The sequence below is a fragment of the Corvus cornix genome, chromosome 2 (genome assembly GCF_000738735.6).
Source record: "Corvus cornix cornix isolate S_Up_H32 chromosome 2, ASM73873v5, whole genome shotgun sequence".
NCBI classification, from domain to species: domain Eukaryota; kingdom Metazoa; phylum Chordata; class Aves; order Passeriformes; family Corvidae; genus Corvus; species Corvus cornix.
In genome coordinates, this window is record NC_046333.1 from 119,372,135 (window position 1) to 119,390,160 (window position 18,026).

An 18,026-nucleotide genomic window follows, 5' to 3' on the forward strand; every position below is an offset into this window, starting at 1 on the left:
AAGGAAATGATGAATAAACTTGTTACCTAAAGTGTTCCCAGCAGAAGAACTGCAGATGTGTTCACCACCACCAGTGGTGAATGGGAGGTGGTGTTAGGACAGAGTCAGCTTCAGCTAAGTCTAGAGAGCAGCACCCTGTGTGTGAACTCATTGTGGGGCAAATGGGTGCCTTCTTTCAGTGGAAAGCTGTAATCAGTTTAAACTAAATCCATGCAGCTTTCTGTGTTGCTTGAACTGGTAAAATGGTAAAGCTCTATGCTTGGCTTTAGTGTTGAGTAAATGTCTTTAATACATACACTTTGTTTAATTAGCCTATTTGTACAGCCTGTGAAATTGCCCATTTCCCACAGGAAAAAAGTAACTCTAACAGAATATCACTGCAGTTCACAGCATGCAACTATTTAATGTCCTGTCAGCCTGGAATATGTTCTTCCTTTCCTTTTTAAATAAAAAAAAAGGAGCATTTTATATATACTTTTTTTTTGATTGGTGGAAAAAAATTAGTAACAGTCTTTACCAAAGGATACTTTTCCACCAGAACAAATACTGTGAGGTTTGTGGGCTTGGTGCTGTTCTTTGGGAAATAATAAAAAGCATTTTAGTATGATAAATTATTGAAAACTAATCTGTTTTGTTTCATTAGGAAAGGATACTGGTTTATTTAGGCCAATCTCCTCCTCTGTTTGGTTGTCAGTATGTCCAATTATCAAATATTTTTGTTTCAAAACATACTATATTTGTTCTCCAAAGGTAAATGGTGTTTTTTTGTTATGGACAGCAGAAATGATGTGCTAAAAAAAAGGCATCAAACCTCAAATCCACCTGCCTCCTTAAATTTTTATGAGCTTTTAAAATTGTTTTATGCTCGAATGTAACTGTAGAAGAATCAATGTTCTTTAATATGGCACTTGGCTTACCTGCTTCTTTAAACTGACTTAAACCAGGGTTAAGACACAGGTGTGATAGTGTTTGGTGCTGTTGAAAGTGTAGTCAGTAACAAGCTTATTAAACACAGTTCTACAATAAAAACAATGAATAGAGACCAAAGTTTGTCTGTGCTGTTCTCCACCCCACACTTGAAGAAACAGTGAACTTAGCGGGAGGAAAAGCCTTTAATTCACAATTTAGTGGAAAAGCATTTAATTTTGTAGTAATTTGTATATTGTTTCTCTTTTAATCGATGCAAGGTGATTGTTTTTCTGATGTTAGCTTTTACTTTTTGCAGTGTTACATTGCAACAAATCATATCAATAATTATGTAATCTGACACCTTTTCTGTGTGCCAGTGAATGTTGTTGGAGAAAAAAATACCAAATCTTTGATCTCGGTGGTTGGGAATTTTTGTAAAATCTGATGGAAGGTACTCAAGGAATATGTGATGACTGAGTCTTCACAGATAGTCCATCCTTGCTTTCTTAGACTGTTTTGCTTTAATGGGCTAATTAAATTTGGTACTAGGTGAAATAACTTATGTAAAGTTAGTGATGTACAAGGAGGACTTAGTGGGTTATGCATTCTCACAGAACCATTAGGAAATCCACCTTCCACTGCATCTTTTAAGCATTAAAACCACTATCAGCATGTCATATATTTTAAGTCCTGCTTAGGAAAATTGTTTCACTAAAAGCTTAAGGATGATTCAGCGTGTTCTCATTTCTGTATGGGAAGGCACCTGAACATCTGAAGTGAAAAGCACAAATGTCAGATTCAGTGTGTCCAAGATGGTAATATTTACATTATTCCTCAAAACATGCAGCACTGTCTTCTTTTCCTTCAGTGAACTTTTTTTTTGGGTATGGCACATTTCTTGAATATTGTATCAAAGCCAAACCTTTATGCTCAATAAAAAATCAAAGAAAAACCTATAGTGTGTTGGAGTGATTAGAGAGACCCTGGGACACTTGATAAGGATTTTCCTGCAGTTGCTGTCAGGTGGAATACAGGGTGAGATTACTGGCTTAGTCCAAATTGGGAATTAAGTGGGCTAGCTTCAAGCTGCATTTCCTCAGCAGACTTACTGTGAGAGACAACTTGCTCTCACAGGTAGAGTGCAGGTGTTCGAAGGAAAAGTGGCAGAAGGGATAGAGATCTCATAATGTGTCCCCCTTGCTGACTGATGTTCTTAATAAGAGCTGGGAGTTGTTTTCCTAGTGAGCACTGTGAGCCTCCCTAAAACACTGCACAACTCCTGAAAGTGGGCTGCTCACCCCCTCAAATGTAGGCCTTCACTGAAGTATTAATGCATTTAATTGCTGTCTATCAGAACATGTCCAAAGAAAACCTTTTTGAAAAACTGTATAATAGAGGATGCATTAAAGATACAATGCAGTTATTTTTAAATAGTCCAAAGTAGCTCCTTTATGAGAATGAGAACATTTGCATAACACTTAAAGAACTCAAGGATGACAATACTCTGCAACCTGTGGGGAAATGAGTTATCAGTTCTGTAAGTGAGAAGCAGGGTCTGAATGTGTTCTGTAGAAGAAAATCAGTCACTATTTTTTTCTGATTTCAAAATCTGATTAATATAAAAGTGAATGTGAAACCCTTGAATTGTAGGATCTTGCAGTCTGTGTTGGGGAAAGCAAACCTTGCATTACATTATTGTCCTCTTTTAAAGTGTTACTGTACTTTACTGTATTATGGCTTTTTGAACCTTTGCTTTCTGTAAGAAAGACATCGGTGGTTTACTTTTTAAGAAAACGTGGCAAGAAGAGGGAGGAGCTAGGCACCATTATTTAAATAAACTGTGTCTTAAATGTTACTTTTCTGTCACTGGCTATTAATTTTACAATTTTGCCTTGAAATTTGTGTGACTTTTTGGGTTTGTTCATATTTCTCTGTGTGCCCAAAATTTTTGTGCGGTATTATATTGTTTTTGTAGGAAGACTAATGCAGAACAAGTATTACATAAGCAGCTGTATTTAAGCAGAGCTTGACACCCTTTTGTGTATTCAGAGATAATCCATAAAATAAATTTATTCAGTCAATCATAAAAATCCAGACAAAACCAACTTTTGCTGGTAGTATGGGTACAATATATATTGAGCTTTTTAAATGGTTTTCTCATTCCTTTTAGTTTCATAGGTGAGGTTATTTTAGGAATAGTTTCCATGTATTCTAAAACACACTGAGTTAATCCATGTGAGCTAAAACAGCATAGGAGTCCTATCAATCTGTATAGCATTGTGCATTACATGCTGCAGTCTTGCCTAAGAAATTGGTACATGAAACTTTTTATTTTTAATCAGTAGCTCTTTGCAATGCTTTTAGAATTCCCAGTGTGAACAGTGTAACATCAATCAGTTATGATTCTGGCTATTGTGGATTGTGGAGATTGTGGAATACCCTGCAACAGTACAGCAGCCTTTTCCTGTGAATTGATATTTTTATGTTTTTCCTGCTGTGAATTCAGTCATGGACAAAGTTACTGTGGTAACTATTTGAGATGTATTACATCATGCTCTATTTAATCAGCCAGTTTTCCAGAATAATTCATGCTGAAAGGTAATTAAGGTTTGTTTCTGTTCTGTCTAGTGAAAAGCATTAACCATAACTTTTTTTTCTTGATTTTGTGATATCCAAATGTTCTAAAACTTAAATTGTTGCATCATGACCCAGGATTACCACAATGTTCAAACCACTGTGATTTTTGTCTTCCTGGCCTCAGGATGCAAGACAAATGCTGAAATAGATCAGAATTTGGAGTTCTTATAAAATGGGAAGAATTAAACTGAAATGATGGTGGGAAATTATGTGAACAGTCTTGTTGCTGTGCTTTAAACCTGAAAGGCTGAAGGAACTGAAACATATTTCAAATAGGACTTAGGAATACAGGATGTAAGTGATGAAGACTGGGAGCCTCAGATAGCATAGGTATGAGGTAGGTTCAGTAGTGCTGACAGGAAATTAAGGGAGCTGGTGAAGTGTCAGAAACAGCTCATCTCTTACTTCTGATCCTCATTGATCAGAGTTGTGGAGAGTGAATGGATTGAAAATAGCAAGTACATCTGTTTCTTACATAAAACTACCCTATTTTATATATTCTAGGGACAGATTAAAAGAACAGCTCCATAGTAAGTTAGTGCTTTTCTTGTACTGAATGGCTTATGTGGAGTTTCCTGTCAGTGACTGTCCTGAGTCCTTCTCAAAGAACTTTGTCTCTGAAATGTAGGTAAGATTTCTTTCCTCAATAAGAAGGTTGCCTTTTAGTGAGCTGAATGAACTTGAAAGATTCAAATCATCACTTGAAGTGGTTTATGGACTATACATGATAGCCATTTTTTAGGAATTAATTTTGCCTCAGTTGTATTACATTATTCTTTACTTGCACTGTGCTGTGGTTCTGAAAATGTTACATTCTTTTGAACTTTCAATCAAGCCTTTCTTTCTGGAAGCAGGTTCTTGGAATTTTCTTACTTTCCCACCTTTCTCTCAGTCCTTGTCCCCCAGCTCCACCAAGACAGAGCTTGAAACTGCTGCTGAAGATAAAATGCATCTCCTTAGGCACTGTGGGAAGCCAGTCGACTCTCTTGCTAATTCCTGAAACATTTGTGTCCTGCAGCTGACTGGAAGGATTTCTTAACACTGTTTTGACAGTCCCCAGCCAGAAGGAATTCTGAATACAAGATCACCATCTTCTGCTTTAAAATGAATGGGGACAGGAACATTAGTGCTGTGTATCTCTTGGAACTTGTGTCTTTCCTTGGGATACAGATGATGTATTTCATTTGCTATTGTATTTGACAATTAAATTTAGAAAACAAAAATTTTAATTCTTCAGTTTTTTGGAAGAAAGTTGGTTTCTTGGTGGTTGCTAGCCAGTTAGAATTCATGCTTGCTTCTGATAATTATCTTTAAATGCAGTTCTGCAGTGTTTCCTTCTGAAGTCCTCACATACATATACTTTAACATGTCAGGTTTCTGCAAGTGAAAAGTTTTGTGCTGCCTATAACACACTTGGCAGTTGAATTATGTTGCTATGAAAGAAAGTATTGCTTGTGCACAGTCCTTAATTACCAGAACTTAAATATAAAGCTTTGTAATGAGTAACTCCACTATATGCTGCTGTCCAGTCCTGTACTCTGTTTATGGCTGAAAATCATGCAGATTATTGGTGTGCTAATGAAGTTAACTGTGTTTCTAGCCCAGATGTCAGAGCCTTTCTTCAGATGGATAACCCAAAACACCAGTCGGATCCATCTGAAGATGAAGATGAAAGGAGCAGTCGGAAGGTAATAACACAGAAGTAGAACAGTCTTCTAAATTTTAGCTACTTGAGGGCAATCTTCTTTTGTATATTATTTACTGAAAACTACTGGTAGCTTTTGCAATAAATCCCCTTCCTTCTCTTTTTAAACAACTCAGTTCCACTGTGGGCTGTAAGCTATTTTTCTGTCAGCTGTGAACTGCAGAGAGGAGTAAAAGTGATTGCTGGCTTTGTCTTGCTTATTTCCCCCTTCCTATATGGGTTAAAGAAACACAACTTTAGTCATAGCTTAGCTGTCATCATTTTTGCACTCTGTTCAAAGGCTCTTGCTAAGAACATCTGGCAAGGAGCAGGGGAGATTGAATGTTTAATTGTCTTTTTGTTTGCTTGTGTGTTCTTTTTTAAAGATGGGGAGAAACAGAATTCTCTCAGGGGAAAAAATGCAGTCTTTCTAAAAGTCACTTAGGAGTAAGGATAGATTTGATTTCATTTCACATGTAACACTGTGTGAGGTCTGAAGTTTCTTTTGTCACAAAAATCCACTATATAGCTGGATGGATTATCTGAAAATTAGTTTACAGCCTCCAGAAACAGGGCTGTTTGAAAAAAGGAGCATGTCTAGGAAGGCAGAAGTGCCATATTTAAGCTTGTCTTCTCTATTACTTACTACTTGGCATAAAGGTGTGATATTAATTCTGCTCTTCTTATTCAGCCCCTGTTAAAGATGTAAGAGTTGTTTCAGCTTGTGTGTGATCCACGGGAGATTTAGTGTGTTCTGGAAGTTTGATTTCCAAAGTCACTAGTTTAAAATACCAGTTTCCTCCTCCTTTGAAAGGTATTTTAAGTAATGTGGAATGATAAAAACCGTCTGTGGAAAATTAATGACGTGTCATGCCACAACAAATTCCAAAATAGGAAGAGAGCTACTGCATAATGGCCTGGACCCCATATTTTTGGTGGAAAATTCACTCTATAGTTGCTGTAAATGATGAAGCCAAACAACAAGGAACAAAAAAAAGCCTTAAAAACAAGTCTTTTTTACAATAGCTCTTTTAAAACTGTCCTGTACCACTGTTTCATTTCAGTGAGTAGTGGCATTCAGTGCTGGTGTCAGGCCATTCTCCACTTCTGGAGTACTGGTTTGTGCTGCCTGACAGCCTGTCCCCAGGTAACTTGTATTTGAGTGCAGTTTATTCTTCTGTGTTAAATTCCAGAATCACAATGAGAGTACAGATACTGCTTTTCTAAATCAAAAACAAAATGGAGAAAATTACCTAAATGACAGTGGCTTCCTCTGCTCCCTTTAATTTACAAATTTTGCCTGGGTGTGTACCGGTAAGATTAATGGAATTCCAGGAATTGAGTTATTTAACCTTAATGTCAGGATAGAAAAGGTTGGTAATGTTTTTCTTGGGGTTGGGAGAATGTTCACTTTCGTGTTTTTAAAAGCACTGTGTCTTTCAGTAAGTACTCTTATATGAACAGTGTGGGTTTAAAATTAATTATTAGTAAGAACTTGGAGAATTTGGAATAAAAGGCAGAAAATATATTCATAAGGCAAGTACAAGAAAGGTTTAAGTTCTGAATGAGGAACAAGTTGTTTATTGACATACTCTTCAATTTTTATTTCTGATCTTTTCCTCTCTGTCTGGACACAAATATTTTATTACCTTCATCCTTGAACAGGATGTGTGTAGAAAGAATTTGTGACAAGGTGATGATGGCCTGGTATTTCAGTTCCCAACCTGGATGTTAGATCTCTTTAAAATTCTAATGTAACAAATGTAAAAGTATGGATTGAGCATATTAGTAGAGTATTTTGAAATTAGTATTGGTTGAAAGATATAAGAGAGAAGTTAAGAAAAAGAGTTACAAGTAAACCTCTTTGTTTCTCCCAACAGTTAAACTCTACCTCACAGAATATCAACCTTGGACCATCTGGAAATCCTCAGTAGGTTTCAATTAAATTGAATTAAACATAATTCAATTTAATGTAAATTTTTAAATTTAATTAAAAGGGATTAAAATTAATTGTAAAACCCAAAAAGTTAGACTGACCTTGGGAGTGGTCCCACAGCTTCTGAAAACAAGTTTGGTTTACTGCATGGCAAAGGAGCAGCTTGCCTTGTTGGTGCTACAGCCCAGTTACTACAGTGGTAACTTGTGTCTCTGTTTGGTGTCTTCTGCAGTTTCTGTTCTCAGTTCTGTGTAAATCTGCTTTTCTCATCTAGGAGATGACTGCTATTTTGGTTTTGCTTTCCTCAGATTTGTTCTGAGCTAGCAGGAGGAAGTGGTTAATACATTGCAGTAAGAAATGAAATGTAAGAGTCCTTCCCTTCGGGGGCAATAAATAGAGAGGTGTGTGGTGATGTAACTTGTTTTGGAATTTGAAAACATGGATAATTGTTTTGCTGACAGAATTGTATTCAGGAAAGAGTAAGGGAATCCTGGGAAGAACTGAAAGGAGTGGTGATGTGGGAAATGGAAAAACTGAGGGTGAATTCATACAAACACCAAGAAGAAGCAGGTATTTGGACCTCCCTCCTCTTACTTAAATTTAAAATGAGGAGGATTGGATGGAGGAAAGAATGGAATAAATAAGAGGGAATAGATAACAAACTTGGTCCTTCCTTTCCTCATGTAAGCTTTAGAATCCATTTGGACTGCTGCAAGTAAGAAATAAGCTCCAGTAGAAGTCATGGGGAAATGGAGACTTAAAAATGACAGGAAACTAGACCATGGAGAATGAAAGAACAGTCTCGCTTCTCCTTTACATCATAAAGTTAAACTTAGTAAATAAAATAAACTCAGAGGATGCAACTTGAACACTTTCCCTAGAGGAAAATGGAATTGCAAAATGGAGAGGAGTCATCGTGTCTGAGGACAGGTCTGCAGAAGCAGGGCTGGGTGGAGCAAAGAAAAGGAGGGTGCTTACAGGCTGTTGTTCTCACTTTACAACTTGAGTGCTACACTACACTGCTGTACAGCTATAGAAGTGGTAATTTCTACCCAGGTGACCTGTCTCCTTCCTAAATATCTTTCAGTGCTAAACCAACAGACTTTGATTTCCTGAAAGTTATTGGGAAAGGCAGCTTTGGCAAGGTGAGCTTTTATTCCTCTGTCTTATAGTGGTGCAAGGATGCTTGCTGGTTTCTTGTGCACAGTGACTGGAGACTTGGCCAGAGGTTCCAGAAGTGGTGTTGGTCTAGGGTAGCCCATAAACTGTTCTATTGGATCCCCATTGCTGCTGCTTTGTGGCCCTGCCATTTTTTCCCTGGTGCAGTTGTTGCCTGCCTCAGCCACTTACTGGGACTAACAAAAGGGAGAGTTTCCCTTTCTCGTTAAGGGCAGTTGGGATCCTGTTTCCCCCAGGGAGGAAGGGAGGTACCCCTATGCTTATGCAGCAGCTGGAGTACGAATCCTGATTTTCCTCTTGTTGTCATGGACTATTTTGCAAAACCCCTGATACTGTGGAGCAGTGTGAGCAACAGCACATTGGAAAGTGACTTAAGTATTGATATTTTACAAAGGTGCCAAAGATAATCCATCTTGAAATCTCAGTTTCCAAATTATTTTTCATGTTGTTGTTTTTCATTCAGTTACCTTTAAATTTTATCCAAAAAAAAAGCTGAAATTGATCTTGATAGAGATTTAGCAGGTCATGGAAAATAAATGTTGTAATTCAGTCTTCCATTATACCACTGTCGGGATAAATTTTTACTGAACTGTAAGCTCACTCTATTGGCAATTACATTGTTGATGGACTGTATTGGAAGCAAAAAAGCTGTATTGTGGAAAAAATAGCATGAACACTTTCCAGTTTTGCTGAAATGATAAAATACTACTAATAGTACATGAACTGCAACAGTCACATTTCTTCATTTTTTTTTTTAATTTCACAGGTTCTTCTTGCAAAACGAAAACTGGATGGGAAATACTATGCTGTCAAAGTGTTGCAAAAAAAAATTGTTCTCAATAGGAAGGAGGTTAAGAAAAATAGTCTTTTTCCGCCTACCTCCCTTGTTTTTTCCCTTAATTACAAAATCATTCCTGTTTACTTATTGATCTCTTACTTCTTGCAGCAAAAACATATTATGGCTGAACGTAATGTGCTTTTGAAAAATGTGAAACATCCATTTTTGGTTGGATTACATTACTCATTCCAAACAACAGAAAAGCTTTACTTTGTCTTGGATTTTGTTAATGGAGGAGAGGTATGTGGTGGTTTTGTTTGCATTTTAGTCTGTCTATTCTGCTGATTCTAGGTGTGAGGAGTGAAATGGTTCTTTACAGTAGGCTGTGATCAGCATTCTTCCAATTTTGAAAATCCTATTATTATCTGCTGATGCTACAGGCTTCTGTAGCTATTTGGGCCCTGTTCTTGTTCTTGTTGACAACTTCAAGTTTATTCATGCTTGTCAGATACAAATACTGTATTTTACAGTTATATGAATTTACCTTTATTACTAATTAATCTTATGTTTACATTTTTCATCATGTAAAACTGTCTTCCTCTTGCATCTGCATTAGCTGAGATGCTGATACTTCAAAAGGGGAAGGAATGAAACTTGACAGCTGAATTTATTATATTGTGTCAGAGTTGGGACAAGATGGGCTTTTCTCTTGTCTAATGTACTGTCATCTTACTTAGACTGTATTAGTAAAATCCTGATTTGCTCTACTCTGAATTGTGGGCACAACTTAGTTTTGCGTTGTTTCAGAACTTAGTTTTGTGTTGCTTCAGGCAAAATAATATACAGTTCAAAACAGCTTTCAAATTTGAATGGAAAGCTTGGAAAGCTAGGGTGGCTTTTTATTTTTCCTAAACTTTGTAGACAGAAACCAGAAAACTTCATTTTTCTTAAAACCTTTCCAAATTGAATGTGTAGTATAGTTGAATCCATATGTTTATGATTTAATCTTTGTCTAGACATTTGTATCTCCTCAAATTGTTTGCAGCCTGACAGTTCTCTGTAGTAGAGAGAATTGGTGGATCAGCTTGGAAAATACATCTCACACAGTGATCTACATCTAGGTTATTTCGGAATACAGTTCTATAAATAATTATGCAAATCTTTGAATACAAGCATTTACAGAAATGAAAGATGACTGATTTGATGCCAGGTTATAGTCTGCTTGGGGGCAGTCTTGCATGATTTAGTCTTGCCAACTTCTATTCATCTACCATCCGAGCTACAAAAGAGAAGCAGGGAAGAGAGTAAAGCAACAACTAAGTCAAAGTCATGCAGTAAAATCAATTTTATTTCTTTGTACTTTTTTTTTTTTTAAGTGGACAACAAAATAAATTACTCTTCACTGTAAAATTACATATTATTAACCTGATTTTGTTTTGTCTGTGTTATGTTCTTATTTCCTATTTGCATACTTACAGCTGTTCTTTCACTTACAAAGAGAACGTTCCTTTCCTGAGCACAGAGCCAGATTTTATGCTGCTGAAATAGCCAGTGCACTGGGCTACTTACACTCCATAAATATAGTGTACAGGTAAGTTTCTGAAATGTATCCTTGTCCAGCAGAAATTTAAAACAGGACAAATTACCAAATAAAAAACTCTTCAGGAAATCATCTTATGGGAAACCTGAATGTAATAGTTCAACAAAACTTGAAGCTTTCAGCTGAAGAATAAAGCCCCTTGCCTCCAAAGCTCTTGTGACTGCTGTTTTGATTTACTACCTTTTCTTTTTTAATAGGGATTTAAAACCAGAAAACATTCTCCTAGATTCACTAGTAAGTATGCAAGATTATTTCTGTTTTCTGTGTTCTCTCACAAAATTGACACTTCTGTGTATCCACATAGTGAGCATGTTCTCTTTTTAACATATCACTCTTTTTTAAACAGGGTCATGTTGTATTGACAGACTTTGGACTTTGTAAAGAAGGGATTGCAACTTCTGATACCACTGCAACTTTCTGTGGGACCCCAGAAGTATGTTGACAACTTTCATGGGGTTTTAATCAGTAATTAATGGCTGTTGACTGTTATTCATATTTCTGTAACTGGAAGGTCAAATGCTGTGTTTTGTACTGCTGGGAGGTTTGCATTCTTTTAACAAGCTGAAACCAAACCAAAGACAAGCTCCCTACAGATCTATTTGTTGTTGTTCTTGCTAATCTGCAGTGTCTACTGCTTGCTAGCCACATGGCCATAACTCATCTCTTCCTTTGTCTCTTTTTCCAGCCCTTTTCAAATACTGTTTTCTCCCATGTCTCCTAACTGCTGGGTAGACACAGGACAGTTAGCTTGTGTAACAGCTGCTGCAGATTTGTCAATATGAATCTACTTACCATATCCATTGATTCTTAGTAAATGTATAGGGAATTGATGTCTGTGACTCAAGCAAATTATTGCATATGCATGAAAATTTGAAGCTGCTGACTGAGTTATTGAACTCTGTTGTCTTTTTACTGAGAAAACTACGCTGCAAAACTTAAAATGGGGAAGGCTTGAACACGTATGAGGGATTCACTGAACTGACAGGATTAGAAACTTTGGTAATTTGATAAACATACTTTAAATTACAGAAAGATCTTTAAAGGCAGTGAAGGATGAGTGAGGTGTAGTATTCAGCTGAAACATTTAATTGTTATGAAGCAACTTTTCTTGTAAGTGTTTACTGTGATGTGACTAAAACCTAGGTTTTATCCATGCTAGCCTAATGCTCTAAAATACTGCTTGCTTTTTTTCTTTTTTTTTTTTTTTTTTTAGTATCTTGCACCAGAAGTCATTAAAAAGCAGCCCTATGACAACACAGTAGACTGGTGGTGCCTTGGTGCAGTTCTTTATGAAATGCTTTATGGGCTGGTATGTATCTGATATGTAAAGGTTGCTTTCTTCCCCTCTCCCCTTTTATTTGAGGTAACCTTTGAGTGTTGTTAAGGATGCTTACTTTTTAGTAATATTGGAATGCTCCATTTAAGCAAATTAGCAGATTGCCTTGTACTTAACATAGCACCTGCGTTTCTCTTTTGGATTTTACATTGCCTCTTGGTGTCTTGACAGTTCGTGGAAAAGCAAAATCGTAGACATCAGCAAAATCAGTAGTCATCAAAATCAGTATGGGGACTTTGAGACTAAACTGAATCAACAGTGATAATACACAGTAAAAAAAAACCCCAGCTTATAAGTAAAATTTTGTTAAATATTGGAATAAATAAAATTAAAAGACTTTTTTTTTACTTAGGTATCCCAGGTTTTCTCCTAGCTTTTGACAGCATTAGAACAAAAAAAATCTTGTTACACTTCTTCTAGTCATATGCGATTACTCCAGTAACAGTCTGTTCTTTCAGTTTTCTTGAGTTTTGTCTCCTCCCATAGGACTTTAAATAGGGAGATGGATTTGTTTTCCCATTCTCAGGTTCTTTCCAGGCAAGTTCAGTGGGAGCTTTGTAGCTGGATGGCATCTATGGCTACTGATGAGTGTGAGAACACATTAGGAGTAGAGGAGGTGGGTGGTGGGAAGTTATCAAGTGTAAAGTTCTGGCAGTGGTGGTGACTGAATTAGAAGTTAGCAGTGCGTAAAAAGAAGGAGATTTCTGCTTCACAGCTAGCAGCTTGTATGTCTTAAAGAATCATTTACTGATCATACATAATGTATGAAACATTGCATATGGCTTCAAATTCATGTAGAACTTGTATTTTTTTAGCCTCCTTTTTACTGCCGTGATGTTGCTGAGATGTACGATAATATTCTTCACAAACCCCTGGTTTTGCGCCCAGGAATCAGTCTTACAGCCTGGTCTATCCTGGAAGAACTTTTGGAGAAAGATCGGCAAAGCAGACTTGGAGCAAGGGAAGATTTTGTAAGTAGTGTCCTAATTTATCAAGCTCAATTTCATTTAAAGGGACTCACCTAATTAATGTGCACAGCACAGAATTAATAGTTGGAGATGGAAATTTAATTTCTACATCTGTCTCTGTTTTCCTCCCTTTTAATTCTTCAGTAAAGACACCAGTGGGGTCTATCCCTGGAAGTTGCTGGGGATAAGAGAGGTGATTGTTGTGGGGTATTTTGAGCTTGGTTGCTGCTGTACCTGCCAGCAAAGGAAACACAGTTGCTGGTATAGCAGTCACTAAGGTGCGCAGAAGTAGGTTTCACTGTTCATGGTGAAACCAGGAGATAATCAAAAGGAAAGGCTGTCATGTGGTAATATTAACTAACGACTTGGGAACCAGTCTTCTGATGAAGAGGATCACCAGTTCCATGCAAAGAGCAGCTCTCTTTTTAGCCTTAAAATCATGGCAAACATTTTCCCAGTGTAGCAACAAAACCTTTGTTCACAAGAAATTGATGTGAGAAAGTTACAGGTATCTTCAGAACTGTGCAATGAGCAATGATCTAGAAGGACGTAGTCCATCCATTAGTGGTGGAATCTTTGTAGTCTTTGGCTTGCAGTCCTTATGTTAGCCTGTGGACCTTGTAACTGAGCAAGATGAAAGGATGGTAGCATTTAGCTTAGCTGTTTGCTGCTTTGTAACGTAAGTATCTTGCAGAGTTGTTGAGGCAGCTGCATCTCAGACAGTGATATGCTTTACAAAAACTAACAAAACTTTAAGGCAGGAACAGATACTAAAAGAAAACATTCTTGCCCTGTAGTAGACGTCAAGGTCATTGATTTTAAGGCTTAAAAGCAGAAAGAATGATCCTAAAAGGAGCCCCACTTATAGAGGCAGTCTAACAAATTGTAATTGCTGTTTTTACCAACTACAGCTTTTATTGTAAAGTAAATTTTGAATAAACAAGATAAGGACATGCATATGAGAACTTCCCTATGTGCATGTAGTATGGAGTAATATTTACTGTGATGCATAGGATGGAATTATGAAATATCTAAAATCTTGATTGTTTGCTGCAGCTTGAAATTCAAAAGCACCCATTCTTTGAATCTCTCAGCTGGACTGATCTTCTTCAGAAGAAGATTCCGCCACCATTTAATCCTAATGTGGTAGGTGCCTGGGGGGGGAGGTGGTGTTAGTGTTTGCATCTCAGATCACACATCCCAGAATATTCTGAGCTGAAAGGGACCCACAAGGATCATCAAGTCCAGCTTTTAAGTGAATGCCCCATACGGGGACTGAACCCCTAAACTTGGTGCTCATAGTACCATGCTCTAACCAACTGAGCTAATCCATGCTTTTTAGGTTTATCAGATCATTGAGAATGTATGATTTGGCCAAAACTCCAACCTAAATGAAAAAAACCCAGCCTTTTAATAGCTATTTTCAGAGATGCAGTGGTGTGCTTCCTTAAATTTCTTTTACTTAAATAGAGAAGAACAACAAAATAGATAGCCTTGAGAGTTAAATTTGGAATCTAAAGGACAAATACAAGTTTAAAACACTGTATTAATATGATGACTGACAGCTCCTCCTGTTTTCTAGGTTGGACCAGACGATATTGGGAATTTCGATGCAGTGTTCACAGAAGAAATGGTCCCATATTCAGTTTGTGTTTCTTCTGACTACAGCATTGTTAATGCCAGTGTCCTAGAGGCAGATGATGCATTTGTTGGATTTTCTTATGCACCACCTTCTGAAGATATGTTTTCCTAGGAAGTTAGAAGTGAAGAGTGGTTTGGAAGTCTTGGGTTGAACCAAAATGTTAGGATTATGGACACATTCCAAAATAGCATAAATAGTGCCTCGTTTTGTATGTAGGTTTGAAACCTATGAACAAACTTTCTCTGCTGTATAGGAGGAATTTGGGCATTTTGGATCGCTCTCTTTGGGGTTTGAACTGTTTGTTCCTGCTGCAGAAAATATTTTTTAAAACCTTTAAAAAGCATTCTCTACATATTTTTTAAGCAAAAACACTGACTGTTCTCCTCAAACCCTTCAAGTTTACATTCATACCTATCTAATTTGGCTGGCACAAACAGCAGCAAATTTAGTAAATTTATAAATGCTTTTGTACTTATTTACAGTGACTTTGTGCTTGAATTGTAACTATGCAAATTGTCTTTTGTATATCCTGGTTTAAAAAAAGGTAAATGTTTTCCTGTTACCAGTTTGGAATATGTGTTAATTTACCTGTCAGCACTTAAATGATGTAAGTTAAGGACCAGGATTCTTAAAGGACTTGTGCAGAATGAAAATTTGGTCGCGTAAAACTGGATTGTTGCTCTTGCACTTGCTGAAGTACCCATTGACTCAACTGGATTATCTGACGTATGGGGGATTACTCAAAGCAAGGACAGAACAAATTAACTGGATTGATTTGATAACATTACTTATTACATGTTCTACTTTTCTTTCCTCCCTGAGCTAAGTATGTCTATATTTCAACTACATTAAAAATATTTTTGGTTAAAGCTCTGCTTCTCCAAAGATCTAATATGCAATAATCATGGTTACTTTAAAAGTAAGACAACTAGCTTTGACATTTTGGGGGTGGGTGGTGAGATGATCATGCCAAATATTAGGGATTTTTCTCACAGCTTGGTAGTTTAAAACACACTTATGTTCCAAATTGATTGTATTTCAGCGTTCATAGCTACTTGTCTTTGTGTTCCAGTTTGCACCATTTTTAAATTTTCACTTGATACTGGGGGAAAAATGTAAATTACACTGATAATTTTAAAAATGTGAAAAGCTATTGTGTTTCTCATAACATACATGTGTATGGACAAACAGATAATTCTGAACAATTTCTGTTTAAAGAAATTTTTTTAAACAATGCAAAAATTGACTGCAGTTACAGTGTATAAAAGGCATATAATGGTAGTAGTTTTATTATATATATTACTTGTAAATAACAACTTATTTTTGTCTGTTACTCCAAAAATGTTCAGTGTTTTTTTTTTTGTTCATAAATACATTCAGTTAAATGCCTTGATTTGAGAGAAGTCTGGTAAGATACTGATACATCATAATGATACATAAATTGAATGAATGTTACATAAATTTCAGTATCTATGTTGCCTTCTTTTTGACAAAATAAGCAGTAAAAGAAACAGTGTTTATACTGCATCAAGATTAGATAAAAATTGAGAACCTAAGAGGAAAGCGTGTATCAAATCATAATTCTTTTGAAATAAATGTTGTATCAATACGTTAGAAAAGTGGAAAGTAAAACAGGATTCGATGCTTATCTCAAGGAGTATCTCCTAGAGCAAGTCTCCTGCATAGCGGTTAAGCGAAGTTTAGCAGTTGCTACATAAGTTTTGGAAGGAGCAATTTGGTAAAAGAAGTAAGAATTGACACAAGGAAGGGAGGGAGGGAGGGAGGGAGAAAGGAATTCGGAAGGAAGGAATTCGGAAGGAAGGAATTCGGAAGGAAGGAATTCGGAAGGAAGGAATTCGGAAGGAAGGAAGGAAGGAACTGTATCATTTGTGGGAGCAGAGTGGTGGCTTGGCACTCGTTTTCTGTAGTTCTCTTCTGCAAGGGTTGGAAGTAGCTATGTGGCTGTTCAGGACAACCAACTACTACATGAACCATTTTCGTGGCATTAAAATAATTTGGAAGCAACAGCCCTGGGGTTTTTTAGTTTGGGGTTTTGGGGGGGGGGTTGGTTGGTTTGGGTTTTAGGGTTTTTTTGTGTTGGTTTTGTTTTGTTCTTTTTATTTATTTAATTTTTTTTAACATGGCTTTCTGAGGGACTGGAAAGCAGAAGTTGATGGTATGAAAGGAAGTATCCATTCTCATACTGAATGTTTAGTCTGTGTGCTCCTGAAATTATTGTGAAATTCTGTGGCTACTGTAACTACCTCCTCTTTATGGCAAGGAGGTACAGTGCTGTGGAGAGATGGGAAGGAGAGGGAATACTTCAGAAATTGTTGTGCGAACTAGCAACAACCCTTTTTAGTTTTTGTCTTGTATTCCAAGATGTTCATACCTAGCTGCCTGACTGAATGAGGGGGGTTGGGTTTTTTTCTTTTTGGTCAGAATTCAGGGGTTCTTTCCTTTAAAAAAATAGTATGGCAGTGGCAGTTGAAATTATTTCTGCAAGAGCTGCTTAATAATTGCTTACTAAGCTTTTTACTTCAGCAGACTCTGCCTTTTTGGCAAAGTGCAAATGTGTTCAACACATTGCTTGAAGTACTGAAGTTTTTTTAATTAAAGGTTAACAGACTGTACAGCATCAGGCAATAAAGCCTCACAGTATTTCTGTATCTAGTGCTCTTGTTCTGTATCTCTGTGCATCCCATGGGGATGGTTTCCACAGTACGACGTGCATTTGGAGTATCATAGTCCCCTCACCCAGGGCTGAGCTGAAAGTCATATATGAAGCTCTTGGTAAAGCCTAGAGAGGAGAGTAGACCTGTCAGGAACAACCTGTGCTACTCCTTTCATGTTTTGGCTGATAAGTAAGAAAGGGAGGCAAAATTTGCCTTTTTGTGACTAGTGCAGGGGGTTTTGTTTTGCCTGTCTGCGGCGAAAGGGGATGGTTCTCCCCTTCCAGAGAGGGAACCCAAGCACCCCATGAGGAGCAGGCCTTTCTCCGGTGCTGTGGAGGCCGGGAACGGTGCCGCTGTTGTGGTCTCCGGTCTCTCGGCCTGCGCGGGGAACGAGAGAGACCCCACGAAAGACGGATTGACTGAAATGCATGATGGCTGTACAACGTGAACTGAAATACGACACAGAGTTCAGAGGTGCTCTCCTGGGAGGTAAGTTTGGGAGTGGCTAGCATGCAAAAGGAAAGCAGTTAAATACGCAGTATGTATTAATGAGAGAAAATGGTTCTGTAGGTTGTTTCAGTACTTTGTACGCTCTCAGAGCCATGTCCCGTGCCCAGTGTGCTGCCCGTGGGTGAAGGCAGCTTCTTGGGGCCGAGTCGCCAGTCCCGGTGGTGGCCGCGGG

The 18,026-nt window shown here is 37.4% G+C and overlaps 1 protein-coding gene across 6 annotated transcripts in view; it reads left to right on the top strand.

The window, feature by feature from the left end:
- The window catches only part of LOC104692837 (serine/threonine-protein kinase Sgk3), a 55,984-nt gene extending 39,759 nt beyond the window's left edge, over positions 1-16,225 (top strand). For all 6 annotated transcript variants that reach the window (XM_039548859.1, XM_039548858.1, XM_019289281.3 and 3 more), the window contains 12 exons: positions 5,147-5,234; positions 7,111-7,160; positions 8,254-8,311; positions 9,112-9,195; positions 9,292-9,423; positions 10,602-10,714; positions 10,921-10,957; positions 11,070-11,156; positions 11,937-12,032; positions 12,875-13,030; positions 14,084-14,173; positions 14,610-16,225. In XM_039548859.1, coding sequence (XP_039404793.1) covers positions 5,147-5,234; positions 7,111-7,160; positions 8,254-8,311; positions 9,112-9,195; positions 9,292-9,423; positions 10,602-10,714; positions 10,921-10,957; positions 11,070-11,156; positions 11,937-12,032; positions 12,875-13,030; positions 14,084-14,173; positions 14,610-14,780 — 1,162 coding nt within the window. In that variant the 3' untranslated portion in view covers positions 14,781-16,225. The remainder of the gene's footprint in view (positions 1-5,146; positions 5,235-7,110; positions 7,161-8,253; positions 8,312-9,111; positions 9,196-9,291; positions 9,424-10,601; positions 10,715-10,920; positions 10,958-11,069; positions 11,157-11,936; positions 12,033-12,874; positions 13,031-14,083; positions 14,174-14,609) is intronic.
- Positions 16,226-18,026: the final 1,801 nt, after the last annotated feature.